The sequence below is a fragment of the Nerophis lumbriciformis genome, linkage group LG25 (genome assembly GCF_033978685.3).
Source record: "Nerophis lumbriciformis linkage group LG25, RoL_Nlum_v2.1, whole genome shotgun sequence".
In the NCBI taxonomy this organism is placed as follows: domain Eukaryota; kingdom Metazoa; phylum Chordata; class Actinopteri; order Syngnathiformes; family Syngnathidae; genus Nerophis; species Nerophis lumbriciformis.
The window spans coordinates 36,188,424-36,214,653 of NC_084572.2; the positions used below are offsets into that span (position 1 = coordinate 36,188,424).

Genomic DNA, 26,230 nt, shown 5'->3' on the forward strand with positions numbered 1-26,230 from the left:
TGCAGGATGGATATCACTCAGTGTTAAAAGCCATGGAATAAAAGTATGTTTTTAAGAGAGATTTAAAAACAGGAAGAGAGGAGGCTTGTCTAACACTCAGGGGTAGGTCGTTCCAGAGCTTGGGAGCAGCAACGGCGAAAGCTCTGTCACCTCTAAGCTTCAGCCTTGTGTCAGGGACCGTCAACAGCAGCTGATCGGCTGATCTTAAGGATCGGGTGGGGCAGTAAGGCTGAAGGAGGTCGGAGAGATAGGTTGGCGCGAGGTTGTTTAGACATTTAAAAACAAATAAAAGGAGTTTAAAATGTATTCGGTAACGCACAGGGAGCCAGTGAAGGGACGCTAAAATAGGGGTGATGTGCTCACGTCTGCGGGTCTGTGTTAGCAGACGAGCAGCAGAGTTCTGTACGAGCTGCAGGCGGGCGAGGGAGGCCTGGCTAATGCCAACATACAGGGCATTACAGTAATCAAGACGAGTCGAGATAAAAGCGTGGATTAATTTCTCAAGATCATGTCTTGATAAAAGCGGTTTCACTTTCGCTATTTGGCGTAATTGATAAAAGCTTTTTTGAACGACGCTGCTGATTTGTTTTTCGAATTTAAAATCTGAGTCAAACTTTACCCCCAGGTTTGTGACAGAGTCGCTGAGATACGGGGTCAGAGTGCCGAGGTCAACGTTGGGGGAGGGAGAGCGACTTGGACCGAACAACATAACTTCTGTTTTGTCTTCATTTAGGCTCAGGAAGTTAGCTGAAAGCCAGACTTTGATGTCGTGCAGGCAGTCAATAAGACTTTGAACCGTGTTATTTTGTGCCATGGGAAAATAAATCTGGCAATCATCGGCATAAAAATGAAATGCAATACTGTACTTCCTAAAAATAGAACCAAGGGGGAGAAGGTAAAGCGCAAATAAAATTGGGGCAAGGATTGAACCCTGGGGGACCCCATGTGGTAAAGGAGCTGTGGACGACATAAAACTGTCTACTTTTACACAAAAACTCCTGTCGGTTAGGTACGACCGGAACCAGTTGAGGGCGGCGCCCTTAATGCCCACACAGTTCTCAAGACGAGTGATTAAGGTGGCGTGGTCGACGGTGTCGAACGCAGCAGACAGATCTAAAAGCACCAGGACAACATATTTACCAGAATCAGTGGACAGGAGGATATCGTTAAAAACTTTTAGAAGCGCTGACTCTGTGCTGTGGAGGGCTTTAAAACCGGACTGGAACAGCTCAGTGATACCATTATCCTCTAAGAAGGGCAGCAACTGACTGTAGACAACCTTCTCTAATATTTTGGAAATGTATGGAAGATTAGAGATAGGTCTGAAGTTAGAGAGGAGAGAGGGGTCGAGGCTGGGTTTTTTAAGTAGAGGTCGTACCACTGCATGTTTAAACTCTACTGGAACTATTCCAGAAGAGAGGCTACTATTGATAATGTTAAGGACACTTGATCCAATAGTAGCAAGTACCTCCTTAAACAGGCGAGGTGGGAGGGCATCTGCAGGAGAACCAGAAGGCTTCATATGACTAACTGTGTCACTTAAAAAAGAAAAGGACACCGGCTCAAACTGATGGAAAACAGAAGAGAAATGCAGGGGAACAGAAGGGTCATATGAAGGCTGAGATAGACTGGCTCTAGTTGACACAATTTTGTCAGTGAAAAAATGGAGACAATTTTCACAGAATTCAAAAGAAGCATCAAAACCAGCAGATTTGGGAGCATCAATGACAGTGTTAATAGTTTTAAACAGAACTCTGGGGTTGTTACAGTTAGAAGATATAATCTGAGATAGATATATATTCATTTCTGCTTTTACAGTCATCTGAAAGGAAAACAGGCTTTCTTTAAAAATGGCAAAGGACACATGCAGCCTGTCTTTTTTCCATTTTCTCTCTGCTCTTCTACATACGCGCCTGGCAGCCCGAGTGACGTCATTCAACCAGGGTTGAGGCGTGGTTTTAGCGCGGCGGCATTTGAAAGGCGCGATCGTGTCCAGTGTTTGTGAACAGATAGAGTTGAACCCAGAAACCAACTCTTCAGTATTCAGACACACAGATGCTGCAGAATTATCATCACAAAGAGTCAAAAAAATAGAGGAGAACCGAGCAGGAGACGAAGAATTAAACATGCGAGAGCGTTGGGGCGGTGCGCACAATTTAACTGGACACTGCGTGGCAATATCAAACAGGATCGGCATGTGATCAGAGAACACAGCGTCGCAAATGTCCAAATTAAAAACACACAAACCATACGAGAGCACTAAATCGAGTGTATGCCCGCGTTCATGTGTAGAACCACACACAGACTGTACAAAGTTAAATGAGTCGATTATATTCAGGAAGCTCCTGGAAAGCGGCTCATCTGGGCAGCAGGTGTGAATATTAAAATCACCCACAATAAGGACACGATCATATTTGGGCAGGATTTCAGCCAGAAATTCAGAAAAGTCAGTTATAAAGTCTTTGTGGTACTTGGGTGGTCGATAGATGACGGCACACAGGACGACATCAGAAAGACCCAGTTCAAACATGCACAGTTCGAAGCTTGAAAAGGAGGATTGTAGGCGGATCTGACGGCATTTAAAGTCATTTTTAAAAACGACTGCTAATCCTCCTCCTTTTCGACCGGACGGCCGTGGGGAATTAAAGTAGGAACACTCCGAAGGCAGAAGTTCATTAAGAGGGGCGGACTCACCGGCTCTCAGCCATGTCTCCGTCACACAGAGGAAGTCCAGTCCGCGGGAAGTGAAGAAATCCTTCAGGATAAAAGTTTTGTTTGTCAAAGATCTTGCGTTCACAAGACCGAACCTGGCGGGGGCCAGCACGTCCAAGGCCGCAATTAATCCGGGTGGGGCCCGACACACAGCCCGCAGGTGGCGGTGATCCACCCCGCGCCTCCGGGGGCGGGGACAGCAGGAGCGACGACGGCAAGCTTCTTCCTCCAAACCAACGATAGGAACCAGCCAGGAGCCGATCGGATCGAGCGAGCGTGGGTGCAGGAGGAGACCGGATACCGCACCATTCATCCTTCGGGGAGCCACGGGAAGCCGGGCCAGGAGTGCCCTAACTTTCACCAGCTGGCCGCCACGTTTACCGCGGCGCCGGAGACGCTTCCGCCGGGGGAGAGGAGCCAGGGGGCGGGAAAGGAAGGCAGGAATCCGGCCAGGTGAAAAAGCTGACTGGGACGTCGAAAAACCAACGTCGAAGTTGATCATATCAGTGGGAGAGGGGCAAAGATCCAACAGTGTTTGGCGGTCATACACAAGCAGTGAGCTGACAGAGACGAAAATAGACGCAAAAAACACAAAAACGAACAGAGCTGACAGCGAGAGACGGCAGGCCAAAGCACATACTGGCGCCATCTTGCATCCTGCATTATCATTAAACACCTTTAATTTATTAACAATATTAACTATGTGTTAAACATGCTTGTATTATCTTTAAACACCTTTAACTTATTAACTATGTGTGTTAAACATGCTTGCATTATCTTTAAACACATTTAACTTGTTAACAATATTAACTATATGTATTAAACATACTTGTATTATCGTTAAACACCTTTAATTTATTAACAATATTAACTATATGTGTTAAACATGCTTGCATTATCATTAAACAACTTTAACTTGTTAACAAAAACATATATTTCATAAATAAGTAAATATAAACTATATATATGAATGAGGTAGATCCCCACGACTTGATCAATCGAAAAGTAGCTCGCCTTCAGAAAAAATGTGAGCACCCCTGTTTTACAGCATATTACTGTAAGTTTGGAAAAAAACGACCAATGTTTGTTTTTTTACAGTAAATTTCTGTCGACTGAGCTGTTAGGTTTTGGTTTTTTTTACTGTAAAATCCACGGTTGATGATTTTATGGTATTACATTTTATTATGGTAAAAAACTGGCAGCTCAGTTGCCAAAATTAAATTAAACAGAGGTACTGTATTTGTATTTATAGTAATAAAACACCATATATTTTACAGTAAAAGTCTGGCAATTAAGCTTTCAGTTTTTTTTTCTGTAAAAAACTGGTAAAATCCTGAGATTTTTTTTTACTCTTTACATAATTTTTTTTTTTTAATATTTAAATTCGTAGGCAAATTAATAAATTATTTACTGTTACAAGCGGCCCTCCAATGGCAGCCATGACTGCGGTGTAGCCCTCAATGAAAACTACTTTGACCCCCCTGCCTTAGACTTTAGGTCGTTCCGTCCTCTAGGGGGCATCGTTCTGTCACGGGCTAAGATTTAGTTTGTTCACAGGTGGTATTTATTTATCGTTTGTTCTTCTCCATGTTGTTAATGGTCTGCCCCTTTTGCTTTTGCCTCCTGAGGGTTTTCATCCTGGTCTGAGGTATTCTCTTAACATGTTCAAGCCATACCAGTCTGTGTTTACTTATGTTTTGTGTCGCTAGTTTCTGTTTGGATTTGCATTATTCCCCTGAGGTATTTATGGTGGAAGGCATTTGTCTTCTTCTTAACTTTTGCAGTTCTTTTCCATGACTCCCACTCATACAGCTTCATTGTGTGAATGCCCCAAAACATTCACACATATGGTTTTCTACACCAAAATTCATCTATTTATTAAACTTCTTCAACTTCTTCTTCCTCTCCAGATTTTGGCGCGCTCTACCTTCCTCATTTTTCACCTGATTCAAACCGTTCCAACTTCAAACTGTTCAGCCTATTCGCGAATCCACGGGCTTTCCCTTGACAAATTCCAAAAATTCCCAGATTTCCCAGAATTCCAGGTTTTCCGGGACATTTTTCCACTATGGACTGGACTCTCACTATTATGTTAGATCCACTATGGACTGGACTCTCTCACTATTATGTTAGATCCACTATGGATTGGACTCTTACAATATTATGTTAGATCCACGATGGACTGGACTCTCACTATTATGTTAGATCCACTATGGACTGGACTCTCACAGTATTATGCTACATCCACTATAGACTGGACTCTCACACTATTATGTTAGATCCACTATGGACTGGACTCTCACTATTATGTTAGATCCACAATGGACTGGACTCTCACTATTATGTTAGATCCACTATGGACTGGACTCTCACACTATTATGTTAGATCCACTATGGACTGGACTCTCACACTATTATAGATCCACTATGGACTGGACTCTCACAATATTATGTTAGATCCACTATGGACTGGACTCTTACAATATTATGTTAGATCCACTATGGACTGGACTCTCACAATATTACCGGTATGTTAGATCCACTCTGGACTGGACTCTCACTATTATGTTAGATCCACTATGGACTGGACTCTCACAGTATTATGTTAGATCCACTATGGACTGGACTCTCACTATTATATTAGATCTACTATGGACTGGACTCTCACTATTATGTTAGATCCACTATGGACTGGACTCTCACTATTATGTTAGATCCACTATGGACTGGACTCTCACTATTATGTTAGATACACTATGGACTGGACTCTCACAATATTATGCTAGATCCACTATGGACTGGACTCTCACTATTATGTTAGATCCACTATGGACTGGACTTTCACTATTATGTTAGATCCACTACGGACTGGACTCTCACTATTATGTTGGATCCACTACGGACTGGACTCTCACTATATTATGCTAGATCCACTATGGACTGGACTTTCACACTATTATGTTAGATCCACTATGGACTGGACTCTCACTATTATATTAGATCCACTATGGACTGCACTTTCACTATTATGTTAGATCCACTATGGACTGGACTCTCACACTATTATGTTAGATCCACTATGGACTGGACTCTCACAATATTATGTTAGATCCACTATGGACTGGACTCTAACAGCATTATGCTAGATCCACTATGGACTGGACTCTCACACTATTATGTTAGATCCACTATGGACTGCACTTTCACTATTATGTTAGATCCACTATGGACTGGACTCTCACACTATTATGTTAGATCCACTATGGATTGGACTCTCACACTATTATAGATCCACTATGGACTGGACTCTCACAATATTATGTTGGATCCACTATGGACCGGACTCTTACAATATTATGTTAGATCCACTATGGACTGGACTTTCACAATTATGTTAGATCCACTATGGACTGGACTCTCACAATATTATGTTAGATCCACTATGGACTGGACTCTCACTTTTATGTTAGATCCACTATGGACTGGACTCTCACTATTATGTTAGATCCACTATGGACTGGACTCTTACAATATTATGTTAGATCCACTATGGACTGGACTTTCACTATTATGTTAGATCCACTATGGACTGGACTCTCACACTATTATGTTAGATCCACTATGGACTGGACTCTCACTATTATGTTAGATCCACTATGGACTGGACTTTCACTATTATGTTAGATCCACTATGGACTGGACTCTCACACTATTATGTTCGATCCACTATGGACTGGACTCTCACACTATTATGTTAGATCCACTATGGACTGGACTCTCACACTATTATAGATCCACTATGGACTGGACTCTCACAATATTATGTTAGATCCACTATGGACTGGACTCTTACAATATTATGTTAGATCCACTATGGACTGGACTCTCACAATATTACCGGTATGTTAGATCCACTCTGGACTGGACTCTCACTATTATGTTAGATCCACTATGGACTGGACTCTCACACTATTATATTATGTTAGATCCACTATGGACTGGACTCTCACAATATTATGTTAGATCCACTATGGACTGGACTCTAACAGCATTATGCTAGATCCACTATGGACTGGACTCTCACACTATTATGTTAGATCCACTATGGACTGGACTCTCACACTATTATAGATCCACTATGGACTGGACTCTCACAATATTATGTTAGATCCACTATGGACTGGACTCTTACAATATTATGTTAGATCCACTATGGACTGGACTTTCACAATTATGTTAGATCCACTATGGACTGGACTCTCACAATATTATGTTAGATCCACTATGGACTGGACTCTCACTTTTATGTTAGATCCACTATGGACTGGACTCTCACTATTATGTTAGATCCACTATGGACTGGACTCTCACTATTATGTTAGATCCACTATGGACTGCACTTTCACTATTATGTTAGATCCACTATGGACTGGACTCTTACTATTATGTTAGATCCACTATGGACTGGACTTTCACTATTATGTTAGATCCACCATGGACTGGACTCTAACAGTATAATGCTAGATCCACTATGGACTGGACTCTCACACTATTATGTTAGATCCACTATGGACTGCACTTTCACTATTATGTTAGATCCACTATGGACTGGACTCTCACAATATTATGCTAGATCCACTATGGACTGGACTCTCACAATATTATGTTAGATCCACTATGGACTGGACTCTCACTATTATGTTAGATCCACTATGGACTGGACTTTCACTATTATGTTAGATCCACTATGGACTGGACTCTCACACTATTATGTTCGATCCACTATGGACTGGACTCTCACACTATTATGTTAGATCCACTATGGACTGGACTCTTACTATTATGTTAGATCCACTATGGACTGGACTCTCACACTATTATGTTAGATCCACTATGGACTGGACTCTCACTATTATGTTAGATCCACTATGGACTGGACTCTCACACTATTATGTTAGATCCACTATGGACTGGACTTTCACTATTATGTTTGATCCACTATGGACTGGACTCTCACACTATTATGTTAGATCCACTATGGACTGGACTTTCACTATTATGTTAGATCCACTATGGACTGGACTCTCACACTATTATGTTCGATCCACTATGGACTGGACTCTCACACTATTATGTTAGATCCACTATGGACTGGACTCTTACTATTATGTTAGATCCACTATGGACTGGACTCTCACACTATTATGTTAGATCCACCATGGACTGGACTCTAACAGTATAATGCTAGATCCACTATGGACTGGACTCTCACACTATTATGTTAGATCCACTATGGACTGGACTTTCACTATTGTGTTAGATCCAGTATGGACTGGACCCTCACAATATTATGTTAGATCCACTATGGACTGGACTCTTAAGTTAAAGTTAAAGTTAAAGTTAAAGTACCAATGATTGTCACACACACACTAGGTGTGGCGAAATTATTCTCTGCATTTAACCCATCACCCTTGATCACCCCCTGGGAGGTGAGGGGAGCAGTGGGCAGCAGCGGTGGCCGTGCCCGGGAATCATTTTTGGTGATTTAACCCCCAATTCCAACCCTTGATACTGAGTGCCAAGCAGGGAGGTAATGGGTCCCATTTTTATAGTCTTTGGTATGACTCGGCCGGGGTTTGAACCCACAACCTACCGATCTCAGGGCGGACACTCTAACCACTAGGCCACAATATTATGTTTGATCCACTATGGACTGGACTCTCACTATTATGTTAGAACCACTATGGACTGGACTCTCACAATATTATGCTAGATCCACTCGACGTCCATTGCACCGGTCGCTCTAGGGGGGGTCCCCACATCTCCGGTCCTCTCCAAGGTTTCTCATTGTTATCCCATTGGGTTGAGTTTTTCCTTGCCCTGATGTGGGATCTGAACCGAGGATGTCGTTGTGGCTTGTGTAGCCCTTTGAGACACTTGTGATTTAGGGCTATATAAATAATCATTGATTGATTGATCGATTGATTGGAAAAAAAAAAAGGATTTTTGTGTGTAATTAAATCCAGAGCAGGAACTGCTGAGCGTAGAAACGTGAGAAGTTATGACACAGCCTAACACATCTGTAATTATTAGTGACTTTTACTAGCGAGGTATGATCCTGCCGGCCTACTCCATGTGCATCATACATGATGGCTTCTCCATCCCCATGGCAACACGCCTGTCATCACGCATGACCGGCGGCAAGTGTGGAAATGTGTCGAGCGCGGGCCAAAAAATGACACCGGTCTGCTTGGCACCAGACATGGAGTCCTCCACGTAGACCTTGTCAAGGACACATGCACTCCCCCCCCCCCCCCCCCCCCCCCCAACCTCACCTCACTTCCTGGTGACCACATCCAGATAGGCGACCCTGCCCTCCCCCGCTCCTTCCCAAATGCTGCATTGTCTCTCCCCCCCCGCCAGGCGACCCGCCCCACATGCAGCCGGCGCTCAACATGGCCGCTGTCCTCCGTTATAAGCTGCTGTCACGCACCTTTTTGAGTTGGTCATCCTTCAACTCGGTGAAGTAGTAGGCCAGGAGCTGAGCCGCGATCATCCTGCCCGCCTGCGCGTCGCGTCCACGAGCCGCTCGGGTCGTCAAGAAGTGGTCACAATGAAGCCCGGTGGTGTGTCCCCCCCGGCCCCGACCCTCGGTCCGTCCCCTGCGGCGGAGCTTGTGTGACGGAGCAGGGCAAGGCGAAAAGCCGGAATGCAGAGGCAGCAGCGGTCGTGCTTGCTAGGCTGCGACTGACACACACTTACACACACTTACACGAACACACACACACACACACAGGGAGGCTGGCTTTGGCTCCAGTCCCCTCCCCCCGGAACTGCTAGTTGTCCGGACATGCAGCAGCTCAGCTCCGGAATGGTGCTTTCACCATGCCCAGCCCCCACCCAGGGCTCTGATTGGCCGAGCTTTGGAAGTGCTGGACAGGGGAGTGGCCAGCAAGAGGCTCAAGGAGGAAGCTGCATCGACATGATAACCCTGGACTCCTCCCTCTCCCCTTCTCAGCTGCATCTCGTGATCATCCCCACCCTCCCCAAACCGGCACGTCTCCCCCGTTGCCACGGCAGCCGGGAGGCGGACGTGCGAGGAGGCAGGCGGCCGCTCCGTGATGTCATCCTCCCGCTCCCTGCTGCGTCACTCGCAGCGTCGACCACGAGGATGAAGGAAGGTTCATCCTTCACGACATCCTCGCTTTGGAAGGCAGAAGTCAGTTGGGTCACCAATGCCATTCCATTCTAGGGCGGTAACGATTCGATTCAGAATCGAATCTCGGGACGGCGTGGCGCGGTTGGGAGAGTGGCCGTGCCAGCAACTTGAGGGTTCCTGATTCAATCTCCACCTTCTACCAACCTCGTCACGTCCATTGTGTCCTTGAGCAAGGACACTTCACCCTTGCTCCTGATGGGTCCTGGTTAGGTGTGAATGGTTGAATGTGGAAATTGTGTCAAAAGCGCTTTGAGTGCCTTCAAGGTAGAAAAGCGCAATAGAATAGAAAGTACTTTATTGATCCCTGGGGGAAATTCAGCACCACAGTTCGCTCACAATAAATAGTGTCAGGTTCAAACACTGATGACATCTATTAAACAAGAAGCAAGGAATCAAACAGAGACAGAATTCAATTTGGCTCAGTGAGGAGAGCGCGTACACCTGCACCCTTGCACAGTGTCTCACCACGCTCTGACCAAAGATTGTACGCATCCTCTTTTATTTGGACTTTTCCTTGATTACAAGGCAACATCTGTTTCTAAGGGAGTGGGGTCGTAAACAGCCGTCGTCTTTGGTTACAAAACAGTTCAAAGAAAAGGTTGTATAACAGTTCAAAGAAAAGGTGCCTGGTTAGGTGGGAATGGTTGAATGAGGAAATAGTGTCAAAAGCGCTTTGAGTGCCTTCAAGGTAGAAAAGCGCTATAGAATAGAATAGAATAGAAAGTACTTTATTGATCCCTGGGGGAAATTCAGCACCACAGTTCGCTCACAATAAATAGTGCCAAGTTCAAACACTGATGACATCTATTAAACAAGAAGCAAGGAATCAAACAGAGACAGAATTCAATTTGGCTCAGTGAGGAGAGCGCGTACACCTGCACCCTTGCACAGTGTCTCACCACGCTCTGACCAAAGATTGTACGCATCCTCTTTTATTTGGACTTTTCCTTGATTACAAGGCAACATCTGTTTCTAAGGGAGGGGGGTCGTAAACAGCCGTCGTCTTTGGTTACAAAACAGTTCAAAGAAAAGGTTGTATAACAGTTCAAAGAAAAGGTGCCTGGTTAGGTGGGAATGGTTGAATGTGGAAATAGTGTCAAAAGCGCTTTGAGTGCCTTGAGTGCCTTCAAGTTAGAAAAGCGCTATAGAATAGAATAGAATAGAAAGTTCTTTATTGATCCCTGGGGGAAATTCAGCACCACAGTTCGCTCACAATAAATAGTGTCAGGTTCAAACACTGATGACATCTATTAAACAAGAAGCAAGGAATCAAACAGAGACAGAATTAAATTTGGCTCAGTGAGGAGAGCGCGTACACCTGTACCCTTGCACAGTGTCTCACCACGCTCTGACGAAAGATTGTACGCCTCCTCTTTTATTTAAGTATGTGTCAGGTTCAAACACTGATGACATCTATTAAACAAGACAAGAAGCAAGGACTTAAACAAAGACAGAATTAAATTTAGCTCAATTGAGGAGAAACGCGTAGTACCCTTGCACAGTTTCGTCCCACGCTCTGACGAAAGATTGTACGCCTCCTCTTTTATTTGGACTTTTCCTTGATTACATGGCAACAACTGTTTCTAAGGGAGGGGGGTCGTAAACAGCGGTCGTCTTTGGTTACAAAACAGTTCAAAGAAAAGGTTGTATAACAGTTCAAAGAAAAGGTGCCTGGTTAGGTGGGAATGGTTGAATGTGGAAATAGTGTCAAAAGCGCTTTGAGTGCCTTGAGTGCCTTCAAGGTAGAAAAGCGCTATAGAATAGAATAGAAAGTACTTTATTGATCCCTGGGGGAAATTCTGCACCACAGTTCGCTCACAATAAATAGTGTCAGGTTCAAACACTGATGACATCTATTAAACAAGAAGCAAGGAATCAAACAGAGACAGAATTCAATTTGGCTCAGTGAGGAGAGCGCGTACACCTGTACCCTTGCACAGTGTCTCACCACGCTCTGACGAAAGATTGTACGCCTCCTCTTTTATTTGGACTTTTCCTTGATTGCATTGCAACAACTGTTTCTAAGGGAGGGGGGTCGTAAACAGCGGTCGTCTTTGGTTACAAAACAGTTCAAAGAAAAGGTTGTATAACAGTTCAAAGAAAAGGTGCCTGGTTAGGTGGGAATGGTTGAATGTGGAAATAGTGTCAAAAGCGCTTTGAGTGCCTTGAGTGCCTTCAAGGTAGAAAAGCGCTATAGAATAGAATAGAAAGTACTTTATTGATCCCTGGGGGAAATTCTGCACCACAGTTCGCTCACAATAAATAGTGTCAGGTTCAAACACTGATGACATCTATTAAACAAGAAGCAAGGAATCAAACAGAGACAGAATTCAATTTGGCTCAGTGAGGAGAGCGCGTACACCTGTACCCTTGCACAGTGTCTCACCACGCTCTGACGAAAGATTGTACGCCTCCTCTTTTATTTGGACTTTTCCTTGATTGCATTGCAACAACTGTTTCTAAGGGAGGGGGGTCGTAAACAGCGGTCGTCTTTGGTTACAAAACAGTTCAAAGAAAAGGTTGTGTAACAGTTCAAAGAAAAGGTGCCTGATTAGGTGGGAATGGTTGAATGTGGAAATAGTGTCAAAAGCGCTTTGAGTGCCTTGAGTGCCTTCAAGGTAGAAAAGCGCTATAGAATAGAATAGAAAGTACTTTATTGATCCCTGGGGGAAATTCAGCACCACAGTTCGCTCACAATAAATAGTGTCAGGTTCAAACACTGATGACATCTATTAAACAAGAAGCAAGGAATCAAACAGAGACAGAATTCCATTTGGCTCAGTGAGGAGAGCGCGTACACCTGTACCCTTGCACAGTGTCTCACCACGCTCTGACGAAAGATTGTACGGCTCCTCTTTTATTTAAGTATGTGTCAGGTTCAAACACTGATGACATCTATTAAACAAGACAAGAAGCAAGGACTTAAACAAAGACAGAATTAAATTTAGCTCAATTGAGGAGAAACGCGTAGTACCCTTGCACAGTTTCGTCCCACGCTCTGACGAAAGATTGTACGCCTCCTCTTTTATTTGGACTTTTCCTTGATTGCATTGCAACAACTGTTTCTAAGGGAGGGGGGTCGTAAACAGCGGTCGTCTTTGGTTACAAAACAGTTCAAAGAAAAGGTTGTATAACAGTTCAAAGAAAAGGTGCCTGGTTAGGTGGGAATGGTTGAATGTGGAAATAGTGTCAAAAGCGCTTTGAGTGCCTTGAGTGCCTTCAAGGTAGAAAAGCGCTATAGAATAGAATAGAAAGTACTTTATTGATCCCTGGGGGAAATTCAGCACCACAGTTCGCTCACAATAAATAGTGTCAGGTTCAAACACTGATGACATCTATTAAACAAGAAGCAAGGAATCAAACAGAGACAGAATTAAATTTGGCTCAGTGAGGAGAGCGCGTACACCTGTACCTTTGTATAGTGTCTCACCACGCTCTGACCAAAGATTGTACGCCTCCTCTTTTATTTGGACTTTTCCTTGATTGCATGGCAACAACTGTTTCTAAGGGAGGGGGGTCGTAAACAGCCGTCGTCTTTGGTTACAAAACAGTTCAAAGAAAAGGTTGTATAACAGTTCAAAGAAAAGGTGCCTGCTTAGGTGGGAATGGTTGAATGTGGAAATAGTGTCAAAAGCGCTTTGAGTGCCTTGAGTGCCTTCAAGGTAGAAAAGCGCTATAGAATAGAATAGAATAGAATAGAAAGTTCTTTATTGATCCCTGGGGGAAATTCTGCACCACAGTTCGCTCACAATAAATAGTGTCAGGTTCAAACACTGATGACATCTATTAAACAAGAAGCAAGGAATCAAACAGAGACAGAATTCAATTTGGCTCAGTGAGGAGAGCGCGTACACCTGCACCCTTGCACAGTGTCTCACCACGCTCTGACCAAAGATTGTACGCATCCTCTTTTATTTGGACTTTTCCTTGATTACAAGGCAACATCTGTTTCTAAGGGAGGGGGGTCGTAAACAGCCGTCGTCTTTGGTTACAAAACAGTTCAAAGAAAAGGTTGTATAACAGTTCAAAGAAAAGGTGCCTGATTAGGTGGGAATGGTTGAATGTGGAAATAGTGTCAAAAGCGCTTTGAGTGCCTTGAGTGCCTTCAAGGTAGAAAAGCGCTATAGAATAGAATAGAAAGTACTTTATTGATCCCTGGGGGAAATTCAGCACCACAGTTCGCTCACAATAAATAGTGTCAGGTTCAAACACTGATGACATCTATTAAACAAGAAGCAAGGAATCAAACAGAGACAGAATTAAATTTGGCTCAGTGAGGAGAGCGCGTACACCTGTACCTTTGTATAGTGTCTCACCACGCTCTGACCAAAGATTGTACGCCTCCTCTTTTATTTGGACTTTTCCTTGATTGCATTGCAACAACTGTTTCTAAGGGAGGGGGGTCGTAAACAGCGGTCGTCTTTGGTTACAAAACAGTTCAAAGAAAAGGTTGTATAACAGTTCAAAGAAAAGGTGCCTGGTTAGGTGGGAATGGTTGAATGTGGAAATAGTGTCAAAAGCGCTTTGGGTGCCTTGAGTGCCTTCAAGGTAGAAAAGCGCTATAGAATAGAATAGAATAGAAAGTTCTTTATTGATCCCTGGGGGAAATTCAGCACCACAGTTCGCTCACAATAAATAGTGTCAGGTTCAAACACTGATGACATCTATTAAACAAGAAGCAAGGAATCAAACAGAGACAGAATTAAATTTGGCTCAGTGAGGAGAGCGCGTACACCTGTACCCTTGCACAGTGTCTCACCACGCTCTGACGAAAGATTGTACGCCTCCTCTTTTATTTAAGTATGTGTCAGGTTCAAACACTGATGATATCTATTAAACAAGACAAGAAGCAAGGACTTAAACAAAGACAGAATTAAATTTAGCTCAATTGAGGAGAAACGCGTAGTACCCTTGCACAGTTTCGTCCCACGCTCTGACGAAAGATTGTACGCCTCCTCTTTTATTTGGACTTTTCCTTGATTACAAGGCAACATCTGTTTCTAAGGGAGGGGGGTCGTAAACAGCCGTCGTCTTTGGTTACAAAACAGTTCAAAGAAAAGGTTGTATAACAGTTCAAAGAAAAGGTGCCTGGTTAGGTGGGAATGGTTGAATGTGGAAATAGTGTCAAAAGCGCTTTGAGTGCCTTGAGTGCCTTCAAGGTAGAAAAGCGCTATAGAATAGAATAGAAAGTACTTTATTGATCCCTGGGGGAAATTCAGCACCACAGTTCGCTCACAATAAATAGTGTCAGGTTCAAACACTGATGACATCTATTAAACAAGAAGCAAGGAATCAAACAGAGACAGAATTAAATTTGGCTCAGTGAGGAGAGCGCGTACACCTGTACCCTTGCACAGTGTCTCACCACGCTCTGACCAAAGATTGTACGCCTCCTCTTTTATTTGGACTTTTCCTTGATTGCATTGCAACAACTGTTTCTAAGGGAGGGGGGTCGTAAACAGCCGTCGTCTTTGGTTACAAAACAGTTCAAAGAAAAGGTTGTATAACAGTTCAAAGAAGAGGTGCCTGGTTAGGTGGGAATGGTTGAATGTGGAAATAGTGTCAAAAGCGCTTTGAGTGCCTTGAGTGCCTTCAAGGTAGAAAAGCGCTATAGAATAGAATAGAATAGAATAGAAAGTTCTTTATTGATCCCTGGGGGAAATTCTGCACCACAGTTCGCTCACAATAAATAGTGTCAGGTTCAAACACTGATGACATCTATTAAACAAGAAGCAAGGAATCAAACAGAGACAGAATTAAATTTGGCTCAGTGAGGAGAGCGCGTACACCTGCACCCTTGCACAGTGTCTCACCACGCTCTGACCAAAGATTGTACGCATCCTCTTTTATTTGGACTTTTCCTTGATTACAAGGCAACATCTGTTTCTAAGGGAGGGGGGTCGTAAACAGCCGTCGTCTTTGGTTACAAAACAGTTCAAAGAAAAGGTTGTATAACAGTTCAAAGAAAAGGTGCCTGGTTAGGTGGGAATGGTTGAATGTGGAAATAGTGTCAAAAGCGCTTTGAGTGCCTTGAGTGCCTTCAAGGCAGAAAAGCGCTATAGAATAGAATAGAAAGTACTTTATTGATCCCTGGGGGAAATTCAGCACCACAGTTCGCTCACAATAAATAGTGTCAGGTTCAAACACTGATGACATCTATTAAACAAGAAGCAAGGAATCAAACAGAGACAGAATTAAATTTGGCTCAGTGAGGAGAGCGCGTACACCTGCACCCTTGCACAGTGTCTCACCACGCTCTGACCAAAGATTGTACGCATCCTCTTTTATTTGGACTTTTCCTTGATTACAAGGCAACATCTGTTTCTAAGGGAGGGGGGTCGTAAACAGCCGTCGTCTTTGGTTACAAAACAGTTCAAAGAAAAGGTTGTATAACAGTTCAAAGAAAAGGTGCCTGGTTAGGTGGGAATGGTTGAATGTGGAAATAGTGTCAAAAGCGCTTTGAGTGCCTTGAGTGCCTTCAAGGTAGAAAAGCGCTATAGAATAGAATAGAAAGTACTTTATTGATCCCTGGGGGAAATTCAGCACCACAGTTCGCTCACAATAAATAGTGTCAGGTTCAAACACTGATGACATCTATTAAACAAGAAGCAAGGAATCAAACAGAGACAGAATTCCATTTGGCTCAGTGAGGAGAGCGCGTACACCTGTACCCTTGCACAGTGTCTCACCACGCTCTGACGAAAGATTGTACGCCTCCTCTTTTATTTAAGTATGTGTCAGGTTCAAACACTGATGACATCTATTAAACAAGACAAGAAGCAAGGACTTAAACAAAGACAGAATTAAATTTAGCTCAATTGAGGAGAAACGCGTAGTACCCTTGCACAGTTTCGTCCCACGCTCTGACGAAAGATTGTACGCCTCCTCTTTTATTTGGACTTTTCCTTGATTACAAGGCAACATCTGTTTCTAAGGGAGGGGGGTCGTAAACAGCCGTCGTCTTTGGTTACAAAACAGTTCAAAGAAAAGGTTGTATAACAGTTCAAAGAAAAGGTGCCTGGTTAGGTGGGAATGGTTGAATGTGGAAATAGTGTCAAAAGCGCTTTGAGTGCCTTGAGTGCCTTCAAGGTAGAAAAGCGCTATAGAATAGAATAGAATAGAAAGTTCTTTATTGATCCCTGGGGGAAATTCTGCACCACAGTTCGCTCACAATAAATAGTGTCAGGTTCAAACACTGATGACATCTATTAAACAAGAAGCAAGGAATCAAACAGAGACAGAATTAAATTTGGCTCAGTGAGGAGAGCGCGTACACCTGTACCTTTGTATAGTGTCTCACCACGCTCCGACCAAAGATTGTACGCATCCTCTTTTATTTGGACTTTTCCTTGATTACAAGGCAACATCTGTTTCTAAGGGAGGGGGGTCGTAAACAGCGGTCGTCTTTGGTTACAAAACAGTTCAAAGAAAAGGTTGTATAACAGTTCAAAGAAAAGGTGCCTGGAGCTCGCGTCAGGTCCTGCTTCCTCTCCGCTCTGTAGCTCTCGGGTCAAGATAAAATCTTCCTGTGGATTACAATAGAAGAAAGAAACCGGCGCCTTCATGTCGCTTCCCATCCTACACAGTGGAGTTTTGCAAGCCTTTTGATTGGTAAGATCAAAGACAGCTTTTGTCCTCTCGCAGTAACACAAAGTTTTGTGATAACTTAGATACAATTATTCTGACAAGTATAACCCATTTACATTTACATAGAAGACTCAACGGCCAGTCGGGCGGTCAGTAGGGTCACCAATCCCGTTCCATTCTAGGGCGGAAACGATTCGATTCAGGATCGAATCTCGATTCAAAATCATCCGCAGTTTATTGTGTGAATCTATTAACGCCAAACCTGTTTTATTCATGTGAAATTCACAATTGACGTTATACTCTTGTAATGTTTATTTTACGTTCGTATGTTAGGAAGAAGTGTAAAGAAATACAACTCGGGAGGGAAAATTATTCAAAAGAAGGAACATCAGTCCTCAACGAAATTTCTGGAGCTTCTGTTTCTTCATGCTGTTAACTGTCTGTCCAGCTGCGCGCGCCGGAAACGAGAAGCGAAGGCAGTTTAATGAAAAATTTACACTGCATTTAAAATCATCTGTAGTTTATTGTGTTAATCTATTAACACTAACCCCATTTTATTCATGTGAAATTCACAATGGACGGTATACTCTTGTAATGTTTATTTTATGTTCATATGTCCAAAAGGGACAAGCGGTAGAAAATGGATGGATGGATGTTCAGTCTACCAAACCTAAATGAAGGAAGAAGTGTAAAGAAATACAACTCAGGAAGGAAGATGATTCAAAGGAAGGAACATCAGTCCTTAACGGAATTTCTGGAGCTTCTGTTTCTTCATGCTGTTAACTATCTGTCCAGCTACACGCGCTGGAAACGAGAAGCGAAGGCAGAAAAATGAAAAATTTAAAGCGCAGTGTAAAAACCGATGAGTTTACCTCAGTAAATGCAGTCTCAAAGGAGGCACTTACTGACCAAATATCCACATTTCCATGTCGGGCCCCTGAGCGCTCGGGCTCTTGAAGCTGCGGCCCTCTTCGTGATGTATTTCAAAAGCCCTGGCTTATAATAACAATATTGCTAATACTTTGTTAATATTCTGGTCACGACATGTAAATATGGGTGTTGTTTTTAGAGTACTCCCATTAGCTTCACCTCCTATTTGCCATATTTTACGATTTAGAATGCATTAATTTATTGGCTTGTTAATAATAAGCAACATTTAAAAAAATTTATGTGGAGGGGGGCGTGGCCTGCGGGCCTGCCGCGGAACGAGGGTGTTGCCAGGACCGGCCTCGGAGACAGTGACAGGTGCGTAGATGGCCCAGGTGGGCCTTGTTATCTAATCACCTGTCGCCTTTATTAGCAGCAACCTCTAGAACCCTCGAGAGGTTGCCCTCGAGTGGGTTCTTCAGACCACCACACAGTGCCAGGAGAGCCAGGAATTCCAGGTATAACACTGTTTTATTTTCATAAATAGTGCAAGTCTTTCTGCTTTTCAGCACAACGTCTTTTCCTTCACCTCCAACTCTCGACTACTCGTCTCATCACGGCTGCTGCTAATAAAGGCTGTCATGACTTGGTCTTGGGTGTGTGCTTTTCCGGGATGCAACGGAAAGTTGGCTCGGGCGAGACGGGAATGAAGGTACATGATTTATTTATTATTATCAAAAAAAAGGAATAAATGAAAGCGCGCACAGTGGCGGAGAACAAACTATGAAACCAAAAGACTATAGCAAAAAAGTACAAATGAAAAGCACGCACAGTGGCGGAGAACAAACTATGAAAAACAAAAAGACTATAAACATGGAACAAAAACTTACTTTGACAAGGGACGTGAAGCAGGATCTTAGAGGATGAAGAGAGTACATAAGCATGAATGTGGAGAGGTCGTCAGAACGACAAACTGAAAAGAATGAACTTAAATACTATGGACATGATTAGTGAAAGCAGGTGCGTGACTCAAAACGTGAAACAGGTGCGTGACGTGACAGGTGAAAACTAATGGTTGTTATGGTGACAAACAAGAGTGCACAATGAGTCCAAACGTGGAACAGGTGAAACTAATGGGGTAATCATGGAAACAAGACAAGGGAGTGAAAAGACAGAAACTAAACAAAACATGACTTAAAACAAAACATGATTACACAGACATGACAAAGGCGACAGGTGATTAGATAACAAGGCCCACCTGGGCCATCTACGCACCTGTCGCTGTCTTCGAGGCCGGTCCTGACAACACCTCGTTCCGCGGCAGGCCCGCAGGCCACGCCCCCCTCCACAATGTCTAAGAAATAGATTTGAATGTAAAAATATGAGCTTGATTCATAATGAAGCCACATATTATACACTGTGAGCGCCATGCGACGTGACCAACATGACGTGGCCTCCACATCATCGTCGCGGCCACAAGCCCCGCCCCCTCGCTTGCATCAGTGGCGTGACGTTGACTCAAAAGAGTTTCCTTCTTTTGCTCCCGCTCTCCCCTCCCCCCGCGCTGAAAAGTAAAAGAGAAAGTGGAGGGCGGGGGGGCTCGCTGCCATGACAACCACCCTCCCGTCCGCCCGTCATTCCCGCCCAAGGGCGACCTTTTGTCCTGCTAACAAACAGGCAGGAAGAAGACCATAAAAGTTCTTTGCTTCTTTTATCGGTGAATAATAAAGTTCATAAGAACGACAACGTCCGCCTTCCTCGACATCAACTTTGTCTTTTGTCGCCGTTAAACTTTCTCACGCGCTCCAAAAGTTCGTCATTAAGTTTGGAACAATGAACGCAGCTTTGCCCCCCCCGACTCGTTACCACGCTCCAATAATCTCTTTTATTCCCACCACAAACACGCCACCGAGAGGACTCGGGCACTTTCAAAATAAAACAACATTGGAATTAGGGCTGGGCGATATGGCCTTTTATTAATATCTGGATATTTTTAGGCCATGGCACAATACACCATATACAGGTAAAAGCCAGTAAATTAGAATATTTTGAAAAACTTGATTTATTTCAGTAATTGCATTCAAAAGGTGTAACTTGTACATTATATTTATTCATTGCACACAGACTGATGCATTCAAATGTTTATTTCATTTAATTTTGATGATTTGAAGTGGCAACAAATGAAAATCCAAAATTCCGTGTGTCACAAAATTGGAATATTACTTAAGGCTAATACAAAAAAGGGATTTTTAGAAATGTTGGCCAACTGAAAAGTATGAAAATGAAAAATATGAGCATGTACAATACTCAATACTTGGTTGGAGCGCCTTTTGCCTCAATTACTGCGTTAATGCGGCGTGGCATGGAGTCGATGAGTTTCTGGCACTGCTCAGGTGTTATGAGAGCCCAGGTTGCTCTGATAGTGGCCTTCAACTCTTCTGCGTTTTTGGGTCTGGCATTCTGCATCTTCCTTTTCACAATACCCCACAGATTTTCTATGGGGCTAAGGTCAGGGGAGTTGGCGGGCCAATTTAGAACAGAAATACCATGGTCCGTAAACCAGGCACGGGTAGATTTTGCGCTGTGTGCAGGCGCCAAGTCCTGTTGGAACATGAAATCTCCATCTCCATAGAGCAGGTCAACAGCAGGAAGCATGAAGTGCTCTAAAACTTGCTGGTAGACGGCTGCGTTGATCCTGGATCTCAGGAAACAGAGTGGACCGACACCAGCAGATGACATGGCACCCCAAACCATCACTGATGGTGGAAACTTTACACTAGACTTCAGGCAACGTGGATCCTGTGCCTCTCCTGTCTTCCTCCAGACTCTGGGACCTCGATTTCCAAAGGAAATGCAAAATTTGCATGGTTGGGTGATGGTTTGGGGTGCCATGTCATCTGCTGGTGTCGGTCCACTCTGTTTCCTGAGATCCAGGGTCAACGCAGCCGTCTACCAGCAAGTTTTAGAGCACTTCATGCTTCCTGCTGCTGACCTGCTCTATGGAGATGGAGATTTCAAGTTCCAACAGGACTTGGCGCCTGCACACAGCGCAAAATCTACCCGTGCCTGGTTTACGGACCATGGTATTTCTGTTCTAAATTGGCCCGCCAACTCCCCTGACCTTAGCCCCATAGAAAATCTGTGGGGTATTGTGAAAAGGAAGATGCAGAATGCCAGACCCAAAAACGCAGAAGAGTTGAAGGCCACTATCAGAGCAACCTGGGCTCTCATAACACCTGAGCAGTGCCAGAAACTCATCGACTCCATGCCACGCCGCATTAACGCAGTAATTGAGGCAAAAGGAGCTCCAACCAAGTATTGAGTATTGTACATGCTCATATTTTTCATTTTCATACTTTTCAGTTGGCCAACATTTCTAAAAATCCCTTTTTTGTATTAGCCTTAAGTAATATTCTAATTTTGTGACACACGGAATTTTGGATTTTCATTTGTTGCCACTTCAAATCATCAAAATTAAATGAAATAAACATTTGAATGCATCAGTCTGTGTGCAATGAATAAATATAATGTACAAGTTACACCTTTTGAATGCAATTACTGAAATAAATCAAGTTTTTCAAAATATTCTAATTTACTGGCTTTTACCTGTATATCTCCAGATTTTGCCTTAGCCTTGAATGAACACTTGATGCATGTAATCACAGCAGTATGATGATTCTATGTGTCTACATTAAAACATTCTTCTTCTTACTGCATTAATATATGCTACTTTTAAACTTTCATGCAGAGAGGGAAATCACAACTAAAAGTGTATTTATTAAACAGTTATTAAGCAGTGGCACAAACAGGATTTTAATGTATTTGCACAGAAAATGAAGCAGTCGCGGTCCAAACATAAAGTCAATCCTCGAGCACTATGCATTAATAGAAACATGTTCATTGGCACCAGGTGTGGACCGGCTGCCAATCAACAGCAGGTGAGGGGAAAACAGTGCTCTGCGGGACAAGCAGTAAATAGAAACACAATAAGAGCACTGATAGGAAATAAACACAAAACAAGGAAGCACAAACAGAAATGAAGTGACAGATCGTCACAGGAATGATTTGAATCGGTTGAAAAATGTGGGAATTGTGGAAGTTTGAAAAATGTGTAATTAATTTTGAATGGGGAAAATGTCCGTAAAATCCAGGAAATCCGGGAATTTGTGTATGATTGTTGAAGAGCACACAATTCCTGAACAGGCTGAATATTTTGAAGTTGGAACGGTTTGAATCGGATAAAAAATGTGGGAGTTGTGCAACTTTGAAAAATGTCCCATTCATTTCAATGGGAATTTTATGGGACATTTTGGGAAAAGCTGGAATTTTTTTGGAAAATCCTAAAACATTTGAATGTTCTGAATGGTTGGTGTTGGAATTTACAAATCGGTCGAGAAATGTTAAAGTAGTAACATTTTTAATTGAGGAAAATTTTGTGAAAACCGGGAAATTTTTCCAGTTCAAAAAAAGTACTTTGTTTTTTGTCCTGAGTAAGAGGAATGTTTTGATGGTGGAAAATGTGGAAGTGGTGGAAGTTTGAAAAATGGCTAATTCTTTTTGAATGGGGAAAAATGTCCCGGAAAATTGGGAAATCTGGGAATTTTTGGAATTTGTCAAGGAAAGCCCGCGATTCCCGGGCTGAACAGTTTGAATGGTTTGAATCGGATGAAAAATGTGGGAATTGTGGAAGTTTGAAAAATGGATAATGAATTTTGAATGGGGAAAATGTCCCTAAAACTGGGAATTCTAGGAAATCCGGGAATTTGTGTATAATTGTTGAAGGAGAGCACACAATTCCTGGACAGGCTGAATATTTTGAAGTTGGAACGGTTTGGATCGGATAAAAAATGGGAGTTGTGGAACTTTTAAAAATGTCCCATTCATTTCAATAGGAATTTCATGGGAATTTTGGGAAAAGCTGGAATTTTTTTGGAAAATCTTAAAACATTTGAATGTTCTGAATGGTTGGTGTTGGAATTTACAAATCGGTCAAGAAATGTTAAAGTAGTAACATTTTTAATTGAGAAAATGGTATTACGGAATTGTGGGAAAACAGGGAATTTTTCCAGTTCAAAAAAACAACTTAATTTTTTTGTCCTGATTAAGAGGAATGTTTTGACGGTGGAAAATGTGGAAAAGATGGAAGTTTGAAAAATGACCAATTCATTCTGAATGGGAAAATTGTCCTGGGAAACTGGGAATTCCGGGAAATCTGGGACTTTTTGGAATTTGTCAAGGAAAAACCCGCGATTCCCGGGCTGAACAGTTTGAATGGTTTGAATCGGATGAAAAATGTGGGAATTGTGAAAAATGGATAATGAATTTTGAATGGGGAAAATGTTCCTAAAACTGGGAATTCTAGGAAATCCGGGAATTTGTGTATAATTGTTGAAGGAGAGCACACAATTCCTGGACAGGCTGAATATTTTGAAGTTGGAACGGTTTGGATCGGATAAAAAATGTGGGAGTTGTGGAACTTTGAAAAATGTCCCATTCATTTCAATAGGAATTTCATGGGAATTTTGGGAAAAACTGGAATTTTTTTTGAAAATCCTAAAACATTTGAATGTTCTGAATGGTTGGTGTTGGAATTTACCAATCGGTCGAGAAATGTTAAAGTAGTAACATTTTTAATTGAGAACATTTCGTGAAAACCGTAAATTTTTCCAGTTAAAAAAAAGTACTTTGTTTTTTGTCCTGATTAAGAGGAATGTTTTGACGGTGGAAAATGTGGAAAAGATGGAAGTTTGAAAAATGGCCAATTCATTTTGAATGGGAAAATTGTCCCGGAAAACTGGGAATTCCGGGAAATCTGGGACTTTTTGGAATTTGTCAAGGAAAAACCCGCGATTCCCGGGCTGAACAGTTTGAATGGTTTGAATCGGATGAAAAATGTGGGAATTCTGAAAAATGGATAATGACTTTTGAATGGGGAAAATGTCCCTAAAACTGGGAATTCTAGGAAATCCGGGAATTTGTGTATAATTGTTGAAGGAGAGCACACAATTCCTGGACAGGCTGAATATTTTGAAGTTGGAACGGTTTGAATCGGATAAAAAATGTGGGAGTTGTGCAACTTTGAAAAATGTCCCATTCATTTCAATGGGAATTTTATGGGAATTTTGGGAAAAGCTGGAATTTTTTTTGAAAATCCTAAAACATTTGAATGTTCTGAATGGTTGGTGTTGGAATTTACAAATCGGTCGAGAAATGTTAAAGTAGTAACATTTTTAATTGAGAAAATGGTATTATGGGATTTTTGGGAAAACAGGGAATTTTTCCAGTTCAAAAAAACAACTTAGATTTTTTGTCCTGATTAAGAGGAATGTTTTGTCGGTGGAAAATGTGGAAAAGATGGAAGTTTGAAAAATGACCAATTCATTTTGAATGGGAAAATTGTCCCGGAAAACTGGGAATTCCGGGAAATCTGGGACTTTTTGGAATTTGTCAAGGAAAAACCCGCGATTCCCGGGCTGAACAGTTTGAATGGTTTGAATCGGATGAAAAATGTGGGAATTGTGAAAAATGGATAATGCATTTTGAATGGGGAAAATGTCCCTAAAACTGGGAATTCTAGGAAATCCGGGAATTGGTGTATAATTGTTGAAGGAGAGCACACAATTCCTGGACAGGCTGAATATTTTGAAGTTGGAACGGTTTGGATCGGATAAAAAATGTGAGAGTTGTGGAACTTTGAAAAATGTCCCATTCATTTCAATAGGAATTTCATGGGAATTTTGGGAAAAGCTGGAATTTTTTGGGAAAATCCTAAAACATTTGAATGTTCTGAATGGTTGGTGTTGGAATTTACAAATCGGTCGAGAAATGTTAAAGTAGTAACATTTTTAATTGAGAAAATGGTATTACGGAATTTTTGGGAAAACAGGGCATTTTTCCAGTTCAAAAAAACAACTTAGTTTTTTTGTCCTGATTAAGAGGAATGTTTTGACGGTGGAAAATGTGGAAAAGATGGAAGTTTGAAAAATGACCAATTCATTTTGAATGGGAAAATTGTCCCGGAAAACTGGGAATTCCGGGAAATCTGGGACTTTTTGGAATTTGTCAAGGAAAAACCCGCGATTCCCGGGCTGAACAGTTTGAATGGTTTGAATCGGATGAAAAATGTGGGAATTGTGAAAAATGGATAATTAATTTTGAATGGGGAAAATGTCCCTAAAACTGGGAATTCTAGGATATCCGGGAATTGGTGTATAATTGTTGAAGGAGAGCACACAATTCCTGGACAGGCTGAATATTTTGAAGTTGGAACGGTTTGGATCGGATAAAAAATGTGGGAGTTGTGGAACTTTGAAAAATGTCCCATTCATTTCAATAGGAATTTCATGGGAATTTTGGGAAAAGCTGGATTTTTTTTTTAAATCCTAAAACATTTGAATGTTCTGAATGGTTGGTGTTGGAATTTACAAATCGGTCGAGAAATGTTAAAGTAGTAACATTTTTAATTGAGAAAATGGTATTACGGAATTTGGGGAAAACAGATAATTTTTCCAGTTCAAAAAAACAACTTAGTTTTTTTGTCCTGATTAAGAGGAATGTTTTGATGGTGGAAAATGTGGAAAAGATGGAAGTTTGAAAAATGACCAATTCATTTTGAATGGGAAAATTGTCCCGGAAAACTGGGAATTCCGGGAAATCTGGGACTTTTTGGAATTTTTCAAGGAAAAACCCGCGATTCCTGGGCTGAACAGTTTGAATGGTTTGAATCGGATGAAAAATGTGGGAATTGTGGAAGTTTGAAAAATGGATAATGAATTTTGAATGGGGAAAATGTCCCTAAAACTGGGAATTCTAGGAAATCCGGGAATTTGTGTATAATTGTTGAAG

At 42.2% G+C, this 26,230-nt stretch overlaps 2 protein-coding genes across 3 annotated transcripts in view; one reads left to right on the forward strand and one right to left on the reverse strand.

The window, feature by feature from the left end:
• Positions 1–9,500, reverse strand: part of LOC133621886 (hexokinase-1) — a 46,711-nt gene extending 37,211 nt beyond the window's left edge. Inside the window, exon 1 of the mRNA XM_061984315.2 lies at positions 9,206–9,500. Coding sequence (XP_061840299.2) covers positions 9,206–9,268 — 63 coding nt within the window. The 5' untranslated portion in view covers positions 9,269–9,500. The remainder of the gene's footprint in view (positions 1–9,205) is intronic.
• The window catches only part of myom2a (myomesin 2a), a 197,152-nt gene that overhangs the window by 48,953 nt on the left and 121,969 nt on the right, over positions 1–26,230 (forward strand). The window lies entirely within an intron of this gene.